Below are 16,519 nucleotides of genomic sequence, written 5' to 3'. Positions count from 1 at the left end.
GAAAATGACAACACTGAGTACTCACTGGTACTGGACTTTCCCTTCCATGTGTCATCGCTGGAGATCTGGCTGTGCCCTCTTTCAGACAGAGCTCTGTCATAGCTGCTCTGAGACTGACAGTCAAAGTCAGCGTCCTGGTGACACACAGAGACACACAGATAAGACACAGAGAACAACAGATAAGACACTCACAGCTTAGTGTCACACTTGTGATGTGGTGGAAAGTTTTTCATTGGCAGTGAGCAGATCATCCTGTTTGAGGATCTGAAGTGTCTGCTCAGCTGCTGTTACATTACATACACGTAATTATTGTTAAGTCAACAAGTGCATTTATTTCTGTTCTTACATAATGCTTCCCATCTGCTGCTTCCTCCTCTTGTCCAGCTGGTCTCCAAGTCAACAAACTGAGGATGAAACAATGAGAGTGGTGGATGAAAATCAGGTGTTATAACATCCTTTAAGTTCATTCCCCGTAAACTTCCCGATAAGTAATCTTTGTTTGTCTTTAACACTTCACTCAATCCAGTAAGTGAAGTTCATTCACAGCTTAAAGATTTTGAGCTGATTGCATTGATCCAGAATTATACGTCTCTCGTCGATAGCTGATTGGTTCAGGACTTACGCGTGCGGGCTGGTGTTTTGGAAGATCTCCAGCATACAGGAGGAGGTGATCTTCCAGACCTCGGGGCTGAACTTCTCCCCGTTCAGAATCACCAGATTCTCCAGACAGTTAGTCCCCGACCGAGCCAGCTGCTCATTATCTGAAGAGGAAAGGTCAGTTAGGAATAATCTGTTTGCTTTGTTGTTGTGCATGTTCTTGTTTTCATATTCCAATCCACTTTGTTTATAGAGCATGTTTAAAAAAACAATCAAGTTTAGCAAAGTGCTGCACAGTGAGGTAAAATAAGTTCAAACACAGAACATAAGACACTGTCAGAGAATAAAATAGAATAAAATAAAATAATAATATGTAAAATAAATATGAATATATAAAATAAAATAAATTGATGATAATAAAATTATAAAACACTTTAAAAAATAGTTAAAAAAAAAAAAAAAAGTAAAATAAATAATAACAAATAAATAAAATAAAAACACTGTAAGAGCAAATACAAAATACAATAAAAGAACAGACAGAGACAGAGACCACACAACTCTCACGCTGAGTTAAAAGCCAAGGAGTAAAAATATGTTTTAAGGCAGACTTTAAAAGTCCTTAATGTTGGGGACAATCTAACATGGGGGGGCAGCTTGTTCCACAGTTTTAGGGGGTCACTATCGAGAAGGCACGGCCACAGTTTTCAGCCTGGTCTTAGGGACCACAAGAAGCTGCTGACCAGTAGACCTCAAAGACCTTGCAGGAGTGTATCTTTGCAGGAGGTCGGTGATGTACTGTGGAGCTACTCCATTTAACGATTTAAAAAACAAACAATAAAATCTTAAAATGAATCCTGAAATGAACAGGGAGCCAGTGGAGGGAGGCGAGGATGGGGGTTATGTGCTCTCGCTTACGGGTGCCAGTTAAAGTCGAGCAGCAGCATTTTGGACTAGCTGTAGGCGTGACAGGGAGGCCTGGTTAACGCCTACATTAAGTGCGTTACAGAAGCCCAGTCCAGTGGAAATAAAATCATGTTTAACTTTCTCACAATCATTAAAAGATAAAACTGATTTAACCTTCGATAAAAGCCTCAAATAGTAATTACAAGATCGGACTAATATGCTGATATCCACCGGTGAGGATTTTAAGTGTTCTGTGTTACCTTCCCACATCCCACTGACTCTGAACACCCACCTTGCCTGACACACCACTGCAGCTGTGTGAAAATGTCCGCCAGCAGGATTTCACTGAGGGGCTCATAAAACTGGGTGAACACATCACAGATGGCGTACAGCGCGTGGTTACACGTCGTTGTCATCCACTCGGTTTTCTGGATTAACAGAACAAAAAGAGAGAGAGCAGATTAAAGGGATGCTTGTACATGTCCACAGAGACCAACGGTCTGACAGGACGTCCTTCAAAATATTCATCCACAGAGCTTAATGTGAGTCTACGATGACCTCTGACCTCTGTCTGCTGCTCAGGGAGCTTCATGTTGTCAAAGATCCTGAAGACGATTCTGAAGAGGTCGTGCCACCAGTGTTTCTCGAATGTGTGACCGTAACTCTTCATGATCTCAAACATGACTGTAAGACCTCTGTCGGGGGAGAGAGAAATGGGTCAGCATCATGTTTTGATACATTTTGTGAATACCCTGTAAAATGTGAAAATCAATAAAACACATGTTTACAAATAAATTGACATTTGTGTCACGTCTCCACACTGAGGCCGTTTCATACCTGGTCCGGACATCCAGCTTGCATCGGTTGATGATGCAGGAGAGCTCGAACAAAATGGGAAACCAACCACGAACCCAGACACGATCACCAGGGGCGACATTCATGTCATCACTGGTGTATTCCCTCAGGGTCTGCACAGTCACACATCAAGACATCCATAAATACGATGACATATTATCATAACAGAGTATTATTTTTGTTTTTGGATGATCCACGAGGTGCAATTTGAAATAATGTTATTATGCTGTCACATCTGAAGTGGTCCCCACCTGTGGCCTCTCTGAGACGTATTTAGCACAGTGCCGGATGAGTCTGATGGCCTCCATGCTGGTGTCAGGGAAAGCTGCGTTGCACACGAACTCTGAGAGGCACTTCACCGCATCCTGGAATGAATCAATGGCTGCTGCAAAGTGCTGCTGGAAGGTGTTCACTGCAGGAAGATTCATGAAGAAGAAGACAAACATAAGGAGCTGGAAAGAGCAGTCTATCATTTCAGATATTTTGTTTTCTCATCAAGAACTGAGTGGTTAATTTTCCCAACCGTGAGTAATGAGCATTCATACTCACAGACAATGTGTCCGGTGGTCTGGAAGGCCAGCTCCACTATGGTCTCATCATGGTCTGAGGCCGCCTGGTGGAACACTGAGAAAATGTTCTTCCAACCAGAACGAATGTTGGCCGCCTGCGAGTTCACCATCTGAGCGACACACCTGATCACCATGTCTCTGATAGTGGGGGACCTGAAGGGGGATGGGTGTCAAAACGGTAGAATACTGTTATGACAAGGCAGAGCGATTACAGGATCATAAACCCTCCACAATGTGAATATCTCACTAAAATCACCGTTACATCTTTTTATTTCAACCCTGGCTTATTTATTTTAGCCCCCAGAACTACTTTCCCCTGAACTAAAAGGTTCCTGTGCCCCCATTGTTGTCTGCGTTTCGACCGCGGGCTGAAGTCCCGGGTAGATTGTGCAAATCAGGCCAGTGACGTATGGAGAAAAAAAAGTAAATGCACTACACCACCAGACCAGTAGAGGGCAGTAAAACAAAGAGGAATGCCATTCATCACAGATGACCCCATAGAAGCAGACGGACAGGCAGGTATCATTATGAGCAACACAACAGTTAGCCTGTTAGCATGAAGAGACTCAGCTGGCGCTGTTTTAGATGGTGCTATATTTCATCACAGATGGATTCACTGAATCAACACGTGAGAGGAGATAAGCGCGAGTAGCAAAGACGTTTCAACACGGCTTTAAAATCTTTTTGAACTCAAAAAGCCGTGGCAGAGATCGGCTGGTGTGTTGGTTTAAACAGCGACCCTGTTAACTGGAGACTTTCAGCCGGATGCATCCCTCATAAACATCTTTAGACGATCATTAAATATCTGATGAGGATATTTTGAAATCTTAATAAAAACTAAACTAGTTTGCATTCCCAGGAACTCCCTCTGTGTTTCAACAGCTGTGTAAACTCCACAAACACTGACACGTACAGCTGAAGGTCTCCAGTTTACAGGGTCACTTTTAAAACCGGAACACCGGGAGAGACGCATTCACGGTGGGCTGAGAGAAGACTACTGTTACAAGCTGCTAAATCAAGAGAATCACAGCTTCTTCTTTTGAAAAGTACACACACATACAAAAAAGATAGAACAAATAAAAACTAATGAAAGAAAGAGAAATCAAGTGAATCACAGATGTGTGGGATGTTATTGTGGACGGCGGTTATATATTATATATTATATAATATATATTATATATTTATTACTGACCTGTTTTTCTTCATGATGTGCTCAAAGGGCCGGAGGAAGTCTTTCTGGAAGCGGAAGTTGGCCAGCTCTCCTTTCTCCAAAAACTTCATGGAGAGCTGCCTCAGTGAATCCACAGCGAATATGGCGACATCTTCATTTGGATTACAGCCCACCTACAGGAGAGAGACCACACTCACCAACAGAGCTCATCCAGAACATTGAAAAGTGACCCTTCATAACCCCTCTGGTGCACGAACCTTGTTGAAGTGATCTCCTATGACCTGCCAAATTCGAGACCACTGCAGCCTGATGCGGTTCATGTTGTAGTACGAGATCTCCACTATCTTTTGCAAGCTGAACATCCTGGGCTGGTGTGCCGAGGCCAGCTCATCCATGGACACCGCACAGAGCCATCGCACAAAGTCAACTAGAAACAATCAAAGAGAAACAACATGTTAAAAACTTTCTTTGTTGCACAAATAAAGGAACATAAACAAGTCTGATAAATGACACACTCACCAATCGCATTTCCATCTAGTCTGGTTGAACCAGTAAAGATCCTGCAAACATCAGAGGTTAAGTATTTAAATTCATGATAGGCACGTACCGATCATTCATTTATATTGTATTATTTTGCTTTATCTGGTCCTCCTGAGAGTGTTTTGTCTTACCTGTCCACAGCTACCACCACACTCTGAGAGCTGGTCTCTCCTACAGACTCCTGGATGTGAGCCATCTGCCTCTTGTCCTGACTTCCAACCAGGTTACCTGAAACATCAAACACTGTAAACACAAGCTGCTGCCAGAGCCAGGTCGAAACATTTTGATGCCACAAGTGAAATAAGGTGTTGAAGACCCTGACCCCCAACTAGAGGTGCAACCAGAGGGGTTTCCATGGGGGGGCATGGGCTGATGCAACAAAACTCAAAGATTTCATTGATAGATTTCCATGTCTCTTCAGTAGGTGATATTTATATCCCACTGTTTGAAAATGCTCTGTCCAAACCAAAACTAAAGACATATGTGCAGATCAAGCATAATTTAACCCCTGAATTATATGTAACGTCTCGTTTATCTAGAAGCCAAAGATCTTTGGTTGCACAGTTAAGATCTGGTGTTCTTCCTCTGGCCAATGAGGTTGGTCCTGACCACGTTCACATGCTTATTTTTCTCAATAAGAACGAGTAGACAGAAAACTGGACTCTGTGAGTCTGAAATATGTTTCTGTTCAGTTCTCTTGTTGAAGTCTGAGCCTTCACTTTTCTGACTGTATGTCTGCAGAGATTATTTTCATGAGTCTGCTCCACACGTTGATATTCAGCGTGTTTAACATTTAGTACATCTCAATATGATCTGTAGCTATTCAATACAGTCAGTTATATACATTGTATCGCTAAGGACAATTTGATTCATGGGAAGAAATAAATGTGGCATTGTTTTGACATAGAATAAGTCTACGTTTCCTTCTTATTATTAATCGATAATTAATCGTTAACATCTCCAAAGATCCATCAACGCTCAGACATCCCTCCTCTTCCTCCTTCTGTAACTTGAGCCACACAGGGCCTGATGAGTGAGTGGTTGTGGAGGCGGTTGCAACACTTGCAGAAGTTTTTAATCTGGCTGTAGGTTTACATTTAACATAATATCCAGGGGGTCAAAGGGTCCAGGTCCAGCAGCCTTTGGAGTGGGCACCCTAGATGACTGCCTACATAACCTATGACTTGAGGTGGCCCTGGCTGCCGAATCCACTCTATGTTTTAAACAACATAAAGATAAACACAAAGGACTGCAAACAGTGTGTGTTTGCGTGCGTGCGTGCGTGCGTGCGTGCGTGCGTGCGTGCGTGCGTGCGTGCGTGCGTGCGTGCGTGCGTGCGTGCGTGTGCGTGCGTGTGTGTGTGTGTATGTCTTACTCAGGCCCAGGGGCATGAACTCATCGGTGCTGGAGGGTAACCCCTTGATGCCCGTCCCCTGCTCCCGGACGACCCCTGAGATGTAGCGCGTCTTCACCCCGGTGCCGATCAACTGAGCGAGCTCCAGCTGACTGATGCACCTCAAGATCTACAACACAGAGGCGTACACCACAAACAGCTGTGAGGAAACATTTTATATTTTATCTTTAAGTCTAAAATGATTCATGTGGTTTTTACTAAAACATGATCAATCCCAAATAAATAATCTTCTTCAATCTTAGAATCCTTTTTATCAATTATCATTTCACATCTCACAATGAGCTGACAGTGACAAGACAATCCAGCGTGACACATTTTAATCTGCTCTATTCAGTCACTCTGATCTGAATTGTTTGCAGATACTGGGCTTTAAAAATCTTTTAATCCCCTTCAGCTTTAACATGTTGAGCTTTGTTTTTCTTAGTCTACCCTGACAGTCCTGTTATATATAAATCAAAGATTCAGTGTTATAGAGGTGTTTATTAGTGTTATGGTAATTTATGAAACTTGGTTTATTGTAATATTCATATTGTTAGATCACTCTGAGAGGTGTTTGTGATATTTTCACAGTTCTGAAACTGCTCAAATTAAAAATGATCTCTGAAATAAACATAGTGTTTTCTTTTAACTGTATTTCATTTCACAAAGTACACAACACACACTGTCCGTCCCCAAAAAAAGTCACCACCCAGATTTAACAAATTAAGAGCCTTCTATTGGAGAATTACTGCAGTGATGAAGATGTTTCAGCAGGTAATAACTTATTTAACCCGAGCTGATGCGGTGAGTAGCTTCTCATTTCCTAAACATACATATCCTGTGGTCATGGAGAGGATGTTAATCTGTTTCAGAAGGGTCAGATTATCAACCTGCATCAAGCAAAGAAACAACTCAGGAGATTTGTTAGGGAGCAAGATTGGACTCTGGAGCAATGGAAGGAGGTCATGGGGTCTGAAGAGTCCAGATTGATCCTGTTCCAGAGTGATGGGGACATCAGGGTAAGAAGAGAGGCGGATGAAGTGATGCACCCATCATGCCAAGTACCTACAGTACAAGACTGTGGGGGCGGGGTTATGATCTAGGGTTGCTGTAGTTGGTCCAGTCTAGGTTCAGCAACGTTATGCGCCAAAAGAATGGAGGTCAGACTACCTGAGTATAATGAAGGACCATGCAGCCTGTTAGAGTCGCTCTTCTTCGTTCATTCCTCTTTCTTATTTTTCTTCTCTTTCTTCATCATACTACGTCAGATTTTTCTCTGGCAGTTTGTTGAAGTTGTGACCTCTTTTGACCTTCCGTTGGTGAAAGTTGTGGACTGTTTTTCACAATGAAATCGCCCAACTTTAACTTTTACTTGCCTAATTGTTGCCGGTAACCCCGCTTTATTTTGTTTTTACTCATGCTCAGCTGGTTGAGCTGAAGCCAGCCGGCTCATCGGCCGAACTGCTGGATATTCCTACAGAACTCTGGAGATTTAGGACACATTGAGGCAGAGGAGACACAGAGCTACGGGGAGAAGAGCTGGTTCAAGAAGACGGAGGTCTATGGAGAGGAGATAGAAGCCGAGTCTCTCCTCTCTCATCATGGGCAACGTGAGATCTCAGACTAATAAGATGGACGAGCTAACAGGACTAGCCAGGAGTCAGACGGAGTTTCAGGAATGTAGCATGGTGTGCTTCACGGAAACGTGGCTGCATCAGGATATTCCCGACCACAACGTCTCCATTGACGGCTTCTAGACTGTCCGGGCAGACCGGGATAGCACTGAGAGCGCTGTGGGCCTCCGACCATATTATCTGCACAGGGAGATCTCACATGTCATACTGGTAGCTGTTTACATCCCCCCTCTGCCAACCCGACTACGGCGTCCAACGTTCTCAACGCTGACATAGCCAGACTCCAGACAGACCACCAGAGTGCCCTCTTCCTCATCTCCGGGGACTTCAACCATGTATTTATTTTCTACAGAGCTTATTATTGTATTTGTAGAACTTATTGTGTATAGAGCAACTGTAATGACTGAATTTCCCCCCTGGAAAATATTTCTGATTCTGATTCTTTCATCAGTGGAGTCTTCCTTCCCTGATGGAACGGGCATATTCCAAGATGACAGATTCATCGGGCTCACATTGTGAATGTGGTTCAGGGAGCATGAGACATCATGTTCACACATGGATTGGCCACCACAGAGTCCAGACCTCAGCTCCATGGAGAATCTTTGAGATGTACAGGAATAGACTTTGTGCAGTGACTCTCCCATCATGAATACAAGATCTTGGCGGAAAATTAATGCAACTGTGGACGGAAAAAAATGTTGTGACATTGCAGAAACGTATCGAAACGATGCCATGCGAATGCGTGCCGCACTCAAAGCTAAAGGCGGTCCAACGAAATATTACAGTGTGCAACTTTATTTTGTGACAGGCAGTTTAAATTGAGCAGGTTCTCTTTGCTCAGTCTCTTGTTTTCAAAAGAAGTTATCCAACTCTACATGAAGGAGTCTTTGGCTCCCTCTCTGTGTGTCCTTCACATATCTGTGGAGGCTTTTATCTCACTTTGACATCAGTACTTTTTTCACTCAGTGATATCAGGAGTGCATTATCAAGTGTGAAGTCGATCAGGTGAGAAGTACTTGAAAACATTGAAGCACTGTACTACTTTCAATGAATTCATAATCCTTCTCTGAGCTGCTAAAGCTCATGCTGCTTCGTGTGAGCACTCACCTCGTGCCAGGAGTTGCCAAGATAGTTCCCGTCAGTGTGAGCCACAGTGATCAGGGTCTTGATGGTGTCGATGTTCTTCTGCTTCATCTCTGTGATGCTGGAGCTGGCCGTCAGCAGAGTGAACCTGGCCAAGGCTTGGACGTACGCATCTCGCTCCAGCTGCAGACAGGAACGCCGGTTACTACACAGTTAAGGTTTCATGCAGTTTTAAAGACTAGGAGGAAAGACATGACTGAGGTGTCACTCAAACAGAAGAAGTGAGGTGGACGTGACTAAACTGTTTGCAGCTGATTAAGATTATAAACATTCAGATCAACTTTTGTGTCTAAGATCAACAGACCTGCATGCTGAAGATGCAGGCGATCCTGATGGCACACCGGATGCCCTCCAGACAAAGAGAGGCCACCTCGGGGTCGTCGCAGTCCTGCAGTCCCACACTGAATGCTGCCAACAATGGGGTCCAAGCCAGCTGCGACACACAAAGTTTGAGTTTATTCAACCAGAAATAATGTCAGAGCAGTCAAATCAACAAGCTGTACATTTCAAAGGAAGTTCCTACTGTTTATACATGTTCAACTTCATGAACAGATGTAAGAGGCTGTCAGTGCAGATTCACGCTAAGCTGATACACCGCAGAGCAGAGGGGTTTACTACGGAGCAAGTTCAACATATCCCAGATATCTTCTCCTGATCCGGCTTCACTGAACCTAACAAAGGAGATCGCACTAAGCCGTCACACGAAGCTGTTATCAACATGTTGAATCAATACAGAATTACCCCGAGTAAGTTCACATGAACAGGGCGGAGTCAGCAACATGTGACCAATCACAGACACGGACAGTCTGCTGTCAGCACATCTGCATATTTTTCAAACACTGCACTGATATTAGAAAAATATGAAGAAGTTAAACACATCACCCAGACTAAGATCAACACTAATGAGTTTGAAACAAGAAGGAAGAACTTATAAGACAAAAACACATAGAGGGAATGATCTAATGACGTCTTACTTCCCTTCATTAGTGCAGATAGATCTGACTATAGTAACTCTGTCTATTCCCTGACAGTGATCTCTCTCTCTGATTTAATCTTGTGTCGTGTGTGACAGTTTCAAACATAATATTTCAGCAGCCCTGATGGTATCAAACTGAACGCTGTGGAGAAATAAAAAAATGAGAACATGATTCAAAGTGATAAGCATGTGCAGTTTTATATTAAAGCTAGGGTTGGTAGTCATTCATGAATTTGAATGTAGCATTTCCTCAGGACTCCGTCTAACCCCTCCCTCCTCCCCTCGGAGCTCCTCCAAAACGACGCCCCCGCTCACATGCACGAGCGCCACTGATTCACAACCATATGATGGTGACTGATTTCAAACCGGTCCTCAGCACATGGTTTGTGTTTTGCACTACATCAACTCATGTCTCACTCAGCGGTCAGAAAACACCAAAACATTCTCATAGTGAAAGTTAAAAACACAAACAAGCATGAAATGTACGCTCTGCAGGAGGCAGGCAGAATGGCAGAACGGGATATGATTGGTTTCATCATTTGGCTCCTGATGGCAGGGATTGGTTGGTGTTTACCCAGGTTTACTCCGGCTGTAGATAGCAGCTTTTTTTCACTCTTTTTTAAGAACACATTATGTATTGATTACCATCGGGACATAAAGATCATTTTAACCAGTATTAAAAAAAGGGTATTTAAATGACTACCAACCCCAGCTTTAAGTGCAGTACAAAAACTTCACCTGACTCACCTGTTTTAGACTGTTTAAGTTTGATGTCAGGAAAGATAATCAATAACTGTCATCAGTATTTTAGATGTAAAATCAAACAGGTAGACAAAGTGTCCTGCCGTCTCTTCTCCCCTCTCGATCAGCTCACAGAGCTCCGTGATCGAGCGAGCTGATTGGTCAGTGGGCGGAGTTTCCTACAAACTGATCTCTGATCCTGAACATGACTTGCCCCGGAGCAGGTTAAAAGTTCAGCATGAGGTGTATGTGTGTGTTTATGTATGTGTGGGTGTATGTGTGTGCATGATTGTATGTATGTATGTATACATGTATGTGTGTATATATATATATATATATATATATATATATATATATATATATATATATATATATATATATATATATATATATATATATATATATATGTGTAACTGGTTATTATCTGAAGAGATCTTTCAGTTTTGCAATCCTATTTAAGTACTTACTAGGTTATTGCTGTTAAAAATGTGTGTCCTTAAATAGTAGTCATGTTACTAATTTAAAAAAAAGTTCACAGTACAGAAGCCTGTGGCTGCATTTTTTAGAACTGTTTACACACGGCACCAGGCCACACTTTTGTTTGTTATACCACTACCTAATGTCTGTTGGGCTGTTCCTTGTACTCCCTGATTTAATATGTGGCCAAAATGTTATCTGGTCAGGATTTTACATTTCTTGTGAATTTTTTATGTCTTTGTCAGGAGAGGAGAGGGGGGAAGTTCAAAGGAGCTTTAAAAGAGAAAAAAATAAATTAAAAATATGAGTGCTGTTTTCGCCTAAACAAAAGTCAAGTTTTACTTCAATGTATACCTGTTGTAAGGAATAATAATATGTAAACTGAAATGTGAAGAATGTTTTTTTTTTGCAACACTCTGAAAAAAAAAAAAAGGAAAAAAAAAAAAAAAGTTCAGCATGAGTGATCTACCCAGGTAAGGAGTGAACCTACGTGGTAGTACTGAATATCCAGAGTTAACCCTGAAGTTACCTCAATAACTACAAATCCAGCTTCATAGTAAACCCCTCAGGTGTCGTCGGGCAGATTGGCACTGTATGTTTCTACTTTGTCTTTTGATTAAGTTGTTTGCTCGTGGAAATGCTTTGATACAGACGTGTGTGTTTAATGCATAGTGTCGACTTTGGATCGTAGCGGGATGTTTCAGGTTTCCAGACACATGAGGAGAGTTTAGCCCATTGGTAAACGGAGTGAGATACGTTTGTTTGATTGTTTGTTTGTTTGTTTGTTTACATATCACAAGAAAATTGTAAGCTGTATATTCAAATGTTTGTCAATGCAGTGGTGTTGTTTTTTCGGGAAAGGGATAAGTATACGTTGGTTTATTTGTAAATTAGATCTTTCTAATTAAGTAGGATTCAAAACTTTATGGAAAGAAAATAAACTGCAAATATGAAATGTTTGTTAAATGTGTATGAATTAGTTTGTATTGATGTTGATTTGTCTTTTAGTTTCACAGTCCTGGATGACAAATAAAAAGGCCCCATCACTCAGAGCTCTACGCTGTAAATCTTGATGCCAAGGGCTGCTCCAACAGATTAGACAGTAATACCTTGAACATGGGCCTGACGTGCTCTAGGTGTGTGGCACTAAAGAAGGGCGCCTGTGCGTGGCTCACAGCCTCCATTAAAGCTTTAGCAGTCTTTGCCATCTGCTCCATCTCCATGTTGTAGAGCAGACGACGCTGCTTCTCGCTGGCTACATCTGCAGGGAGAAAAATACATGTGAGTCATGTTTTGTTTATCTGAATTAGTGAACAGTGAACAGACTCAGGGAGACGCTGAGGCTGGAAAACACCAAGTGACACATAACGAGTCTATCAGCCGATGTGTGATGTGATGTTCACAAAGAGTTTTATCTGAGTGAGTGATAAAACCACAGAATGAAAGGAGGAGGTTACTCACTCTGCTTGGTGGACTTTGGGGTGATTGAGAACTCTTTGCTCTCCTTCATGGCGATCTTCTTGCCTGCGATCTCATCGTATATGGAGGACAGATACTCCTCAGGCAGGTCCTTGCTGTCGTTGATCCCACGATTCATCTTGATGTACTGCTCCTTCGTCATCTTGTTCTTCACCTACAAACGTGGAGATGAGGAAGACAGTTGGAGTGATTGATAAAGAGGCAGGAAAGTGAGAGTGTGAGAGGGGAACAAGGTGGAAAGCATTTCTGGTGAAGCTATCTTAATGTGGCATATGTTTGAATAAACAAACACAGAGGATGCCAATATGTTAATGCACAGGGGGATACAAACTCAGCTCACCCTGTTAAAGTGACTGAATTATGCTGCTGATGAAAAAGTAACACTTCAAACTAAGGCTGATTAAAATAATAAATAATGTCTGCAGGCGGCATCATCAGTGCGGCTGCTGTCGAGCATTTTAAACACAGCCCTGAATGATCACATGTTTACCTTCCTAAATGTCAGCACGTCAAATCTAAAAGAGTGGCTGGCTGGTGTTAAATATGTGTTCTGTTAGAACATATAGAAGGATGCAGGTTAGTATTAAGTCTGACATTAATATCAGTCATGATCTGAGATCCTCACAATGATACAATGTATGTTTCTATTTCATAAGTTCAGTAAAAGTTACTACTAATTACCATCACTGCTCTCTCGCTCTCATATTCTCTTCATCTCTCTCTATCCCTCTTTCCAACCCCAACACGGTCTCAGCAGATGTGTGTCTAACATGAGTCTGGTCCTGCTGGAGGTTTCTGCCTGTTAAAGGAAGTTTGTCCTTGCCACTGTAACTTGCTAAATGCTGCAAAGTGCTCTGCTCATGGTGGATTAAGATGAGATCAGACTGAGTCCTGTCTGTAAGATGGGACTGGATCTTATCCTGTCTTGGTGTTGGGTCTCTGTTCATAATTTGACATAGAGTAAGGTCTAGACCTGCTCTGTTTGTAAAAGCATCTTGAAATAACATTTGTTGTGATTTGGTGTCATATAAATAAAGACTGACTGATTGATTGATTAAAAAGCATCTAAAAAATTATACTGGATAAGATAACCGTGTATATTAGATTGTAATGTGCATTGAATAATGTGATTATTATTAATTGATGCATTTTCAAATGCAAAAGAAGAACAAAACTGATGTCAGCTTTATGTATATCCATGAATTTGCTCTCGAAATATCAGCGGTACATTTACAAAAAGAAATCTATCTATCACTTAATCAAATGTTTTTTGTTGTTTCCATTTTGAAGCACTCACTGGTTACCTAAAACAATGTCTGGCTGACACTTACACACAGATACCCGCAGTTACAGACGCATAATAACAAGACACTGTTGAGAATGGCCTGATTAACTGTTGAATTCATCAAATTGGATGATAAATGTAAACCATGATTTTCAGGCTGGTATTTTTGAGAATGCTTCTCAGTTTTCAGTAATTGAGGAAATACTGTTACCAAAAGAACTTACACACAACTTTTTTTTGTTGAAATTAAATGCTGCCATAAAAGCCAAAAGCCAACTTAAGACTTACCTTTATAATCTGGATTCTAATTTGGAGAAATTTCTTTTTTGCCCTGGACTGCATTACTACCATTATAACTGTTATTAACATTGTTTTAAAATAGATCAATTTTTTATTTATTTTATTCTATCTCAAATTATTCTGATATTTCTCTGATCTTATTTTATTAGTTTTATTCTATTTCTAAGTATTTATATCATATTCCTCTATCTTGTTGTAGTCTTGTATCTTTTTATCTGTTGTTTTCTGTCTCTGTTCATTTTTGTGAAGCACTTTGGGCTTCATGCTTGAATGTATGAAAGGTGCTATATAAATAAAATGAGTTGAGTTACTAATCAAAAAATGTTTTTCAGTGCAAATTCACTTTTTCACTGATTAACATTTTGTACAAAGGTATGATAACTAAATGCAGAGTGTAGCTCCACTAACCAAACCAGGATGTTGACAATAATAATAAAGTTATTACTAAGTTTAGAGACGTTGTGCGACACTTTAGTTCTTCCTGCTATATACAGAATGTTAAATCAGTACGGATCGTCTTGGTCATCTTTCAGCCGTGATAAATTCAGTCATTTTGAATGATTCCACACTTTGACAGAGGGCTGCTTTTGGTCTGATGGTCTTAAAACTCATCATTTCCAGTTTGCTGCTTCATCTGTGCAAAACATTTTTGATGTCCAATTAAAAACCAAAACCCACCATGTTCCTCTTAGGACTGCAAATCCTTTATGACAGAATCCCAAGACACAGTTGTGTCCTAAATATAAATAATGGCTCATACATGGTGATATCAGTGATCAGTGTGACGGGACAAGAATCATTCAACATTTCTCACCTGAGGACTGTGCAGGTCAGTGGTGAGCATGATGATGGAGTACGCCAGCACGTAGGCGGTGTCTGCGCTGGCAAACAGAGTCTGTCTGCAGGAGGACACACATCAGGGCACCAGTTAGAAGATGCCTCAGTTCAACTTTCATTTCATTTTAAATCAAATGTTAAATACAAGTTAGAAATTCTAGACTTCACCAAGTCTTCAACCAGAAGCATCAATAAATCTTTCTTGTAGACGTTATGTTTCAGTAATCTGTGTGAGGCTTTACCCCTGGTTGCACTCGAGGTATCGGGCGGCAAACTTCTCCATCAGCCTGTCGATCTTCTGCGCCTCACCAGGAAGTCTGAAACCCTCTAGGAAAGCTCTGAGTGCTGACACAAAGTCCCGCCCACAGAAGTCCAACTGGTCCACGTAGCAGTACATCACCTCTTTGTTGAACTTTATGTTCTCGCCCAGGAACTCTCCCACCTGGGTCTGTGGATGCAGAGGTACAGAGGTCAGGTGATTATTAACGTGAATGAGCTCTTACGTTTCTTAAGAGTGCAACGATAAATACGTGATCCCTCACCGTGTCCAGTCTGTCCTCCTGGTGGAGGAACTGGGAGATCTCCTCAGCTGATGTCCCCAGCATGCCCTGGTCCTGCAGGTACTGGACCCCTCGCTTTGGTTTCTTGTTGAAGCTGAGAGAGATCAGAGGAAAACATCATCACTGAAGGACTGTACCTTTAACTAACTCATTCCAATGTCATGAAAAATGACTCACAGTTCAATGCCGTGCTCGATGATGTCCTTCTGCTGCTTGATGACCTCGTACTGCTCCGGGTGGTCCGCCTGCGATGCTTGGACACTGGAGGAGACGGTGGAGTCGAGCGAGCTGATGCTGTCTCGACGTCCTGTCGGCTCTGGGAGCTTCAGTTCTCCTGCCTCGCTGTCAGACGGGTGCTCTTGGCCTACACATAGTTAAACACACGTTAACTAAACATTCAGACATTCCCCTTCTCCTGTGCATTGTTATTGTACAACACATACTCACCCAGGTTAGCTTGGAGGTTTGGATTGACGTACATGTCTTTGCTCCACTCCACCATACATTTCAGGATGGACACCAGACACTCCAATCCCTTTTTACGCAGGCTCAACTCCTGTGGAACCAAAGATCATTTACAAATAAGACTCAAGGTAGTCTTAAGACACATTTCCACCAAGAGTTCCGGGGTCTTTTAGCCCCCAGAACTACTTTACCCGAAACTAAAAGGTTCCTGTGCCCCCATTGTTGTCTGTGTTTTGATCGCGGGCTGAAGTCCCGGGTAGATTGTACAAATCAGGCCAGTGATGTATGGAGAAAAAAAAGTAAATGCACTACACCACCAGACCAGTAGAGGGCAGTAAAACAAAGAGGAATTCCATTCACCACAGATGACACCATAGAAGCAGACAGACAGGCAGGTGTCATTATGAGCAACACAACAGTTAGTCTGTTAGCATGAAGAGACTCAGCTGGTGCTGTTTTAGATGGTGCTATATTTCATCACAGATGGATTCACTGAATCAACACGTGAGAGGAGATAAGCGCGAGTAGCAAAGACGTTTCAACACGGCTTTAAAATCCTTTTGAACTCAAAAAGCCGTGGCAGAGATCGGCCGG

The 16,519-nt window shown here is 42.0% G+C and overlaps 1 protein-coding gene across 2 annotated transcripts in view; it reads right to left on the bottom strand.

Annotated features, from left to right (window-relative positions):
- Window positions 1-16,519, bottom strand: part of arfgef2 (ADP-ribosylation factor guanine nucleotide-exchange factor 2 (brefeldin A-inhibited)) — a 42,060-nt gene that overhangs the window by 7,786 nt on the left and 17,755 nt on the right. For both annotated transcript variants that reach the window (XM_034696094.1, XM_034696095.1), the window contains exons 13-34: window positions 15,908-16,016; window positions 15,638-15,824; window positions 15,443-15,554; window positions 15,143-15,348; window positions 14,878-14,962; window positions 12,461-12,632; window positions 12,109-12,260; window positions 9,110-9,238; window positions 8,770-8,928; window positions 6,011-6,158; window positions 4,767-4,863; window positions 4,615-4,655; window positions 4,353-4,522; window positions 4,117-4,268; window positions 2,905-3,077; window positions 2,607-2,767; window positions 2,338-2,468; window positions 2,066-2,195; window positions 1,793-1,928; window positions 623-761; window positions 347-404; window positions 26-134 (exon numbers count right to left, since the gene is read on the bottom strand). In XM_034696094.1, coding sequence (XP_034551985.1) covers window positions 26-134; window positions 347-404; window positions 623-761; window positions 1,793-1,928; window positions 2,066-2,195; window positions 2,338-2,468; window positions 2,607-2,767; window positions 2,905-3,077; window positions 4,117-4,268; window positions 4,353-4,522; window positions 4,615-4,655; window positions 4,767-4,863; window positions 6,011-6,158; window positions 8,770-8,928; window positions 9,110-9,238; window positions 12,109-12,260; window positions 12,461-12,632; window positions 14,878-14,962; window positions 15,143-15,348; window positions 15,443-15,554; window positions 15,638-15,824; window positions 15,908-16,016 — 2,956 coding nt within the window. The remainder of the gene's footprint in view (window positions 1-25; window positions 135-346; window positions 405-622; window positions 762-1,792; window positions 1,929-2,065; window positions 2,196-2,337; window positions 2,469-2,606; window positions 2,768-2,904; window positions 3,078-4,116; window positions 4,269-4,352; window positions 4,523-4,614; window positions 4,656-4,766; window positions 4,864-6,010; window positions 6,159-8,769; window positions 8,929-9,109; window positions 9,239-12,108; window positions 12,261-12,460; window positions 12,633-14,877; window positions 14,963-15,142; window positions 15,349-15,442; window positions 15,555-15,637; window positions 15,825-15,907; window positions 16,017-16,519) is intronic.

This window comes from Notolabrus celidotus, chromosome 11 (assembly GCF_009762535.1).
Source record: "Notolabrus celidotus isolate fNotCel1 chromosome 11, fNotCel1.pri, whole genome shotgun sequence".
In the NCBI taxonomy this organism is placed as follows: domain Eukaryota; kingdom Metazoa; phylum Chordata; class Actinopteri; order Labriformes; family Labridae; genus Notolabrus; species Notolabrus celidotus.
This window is presented reverse-complemented; position numbering and strand designations above follow the sequence as displayed.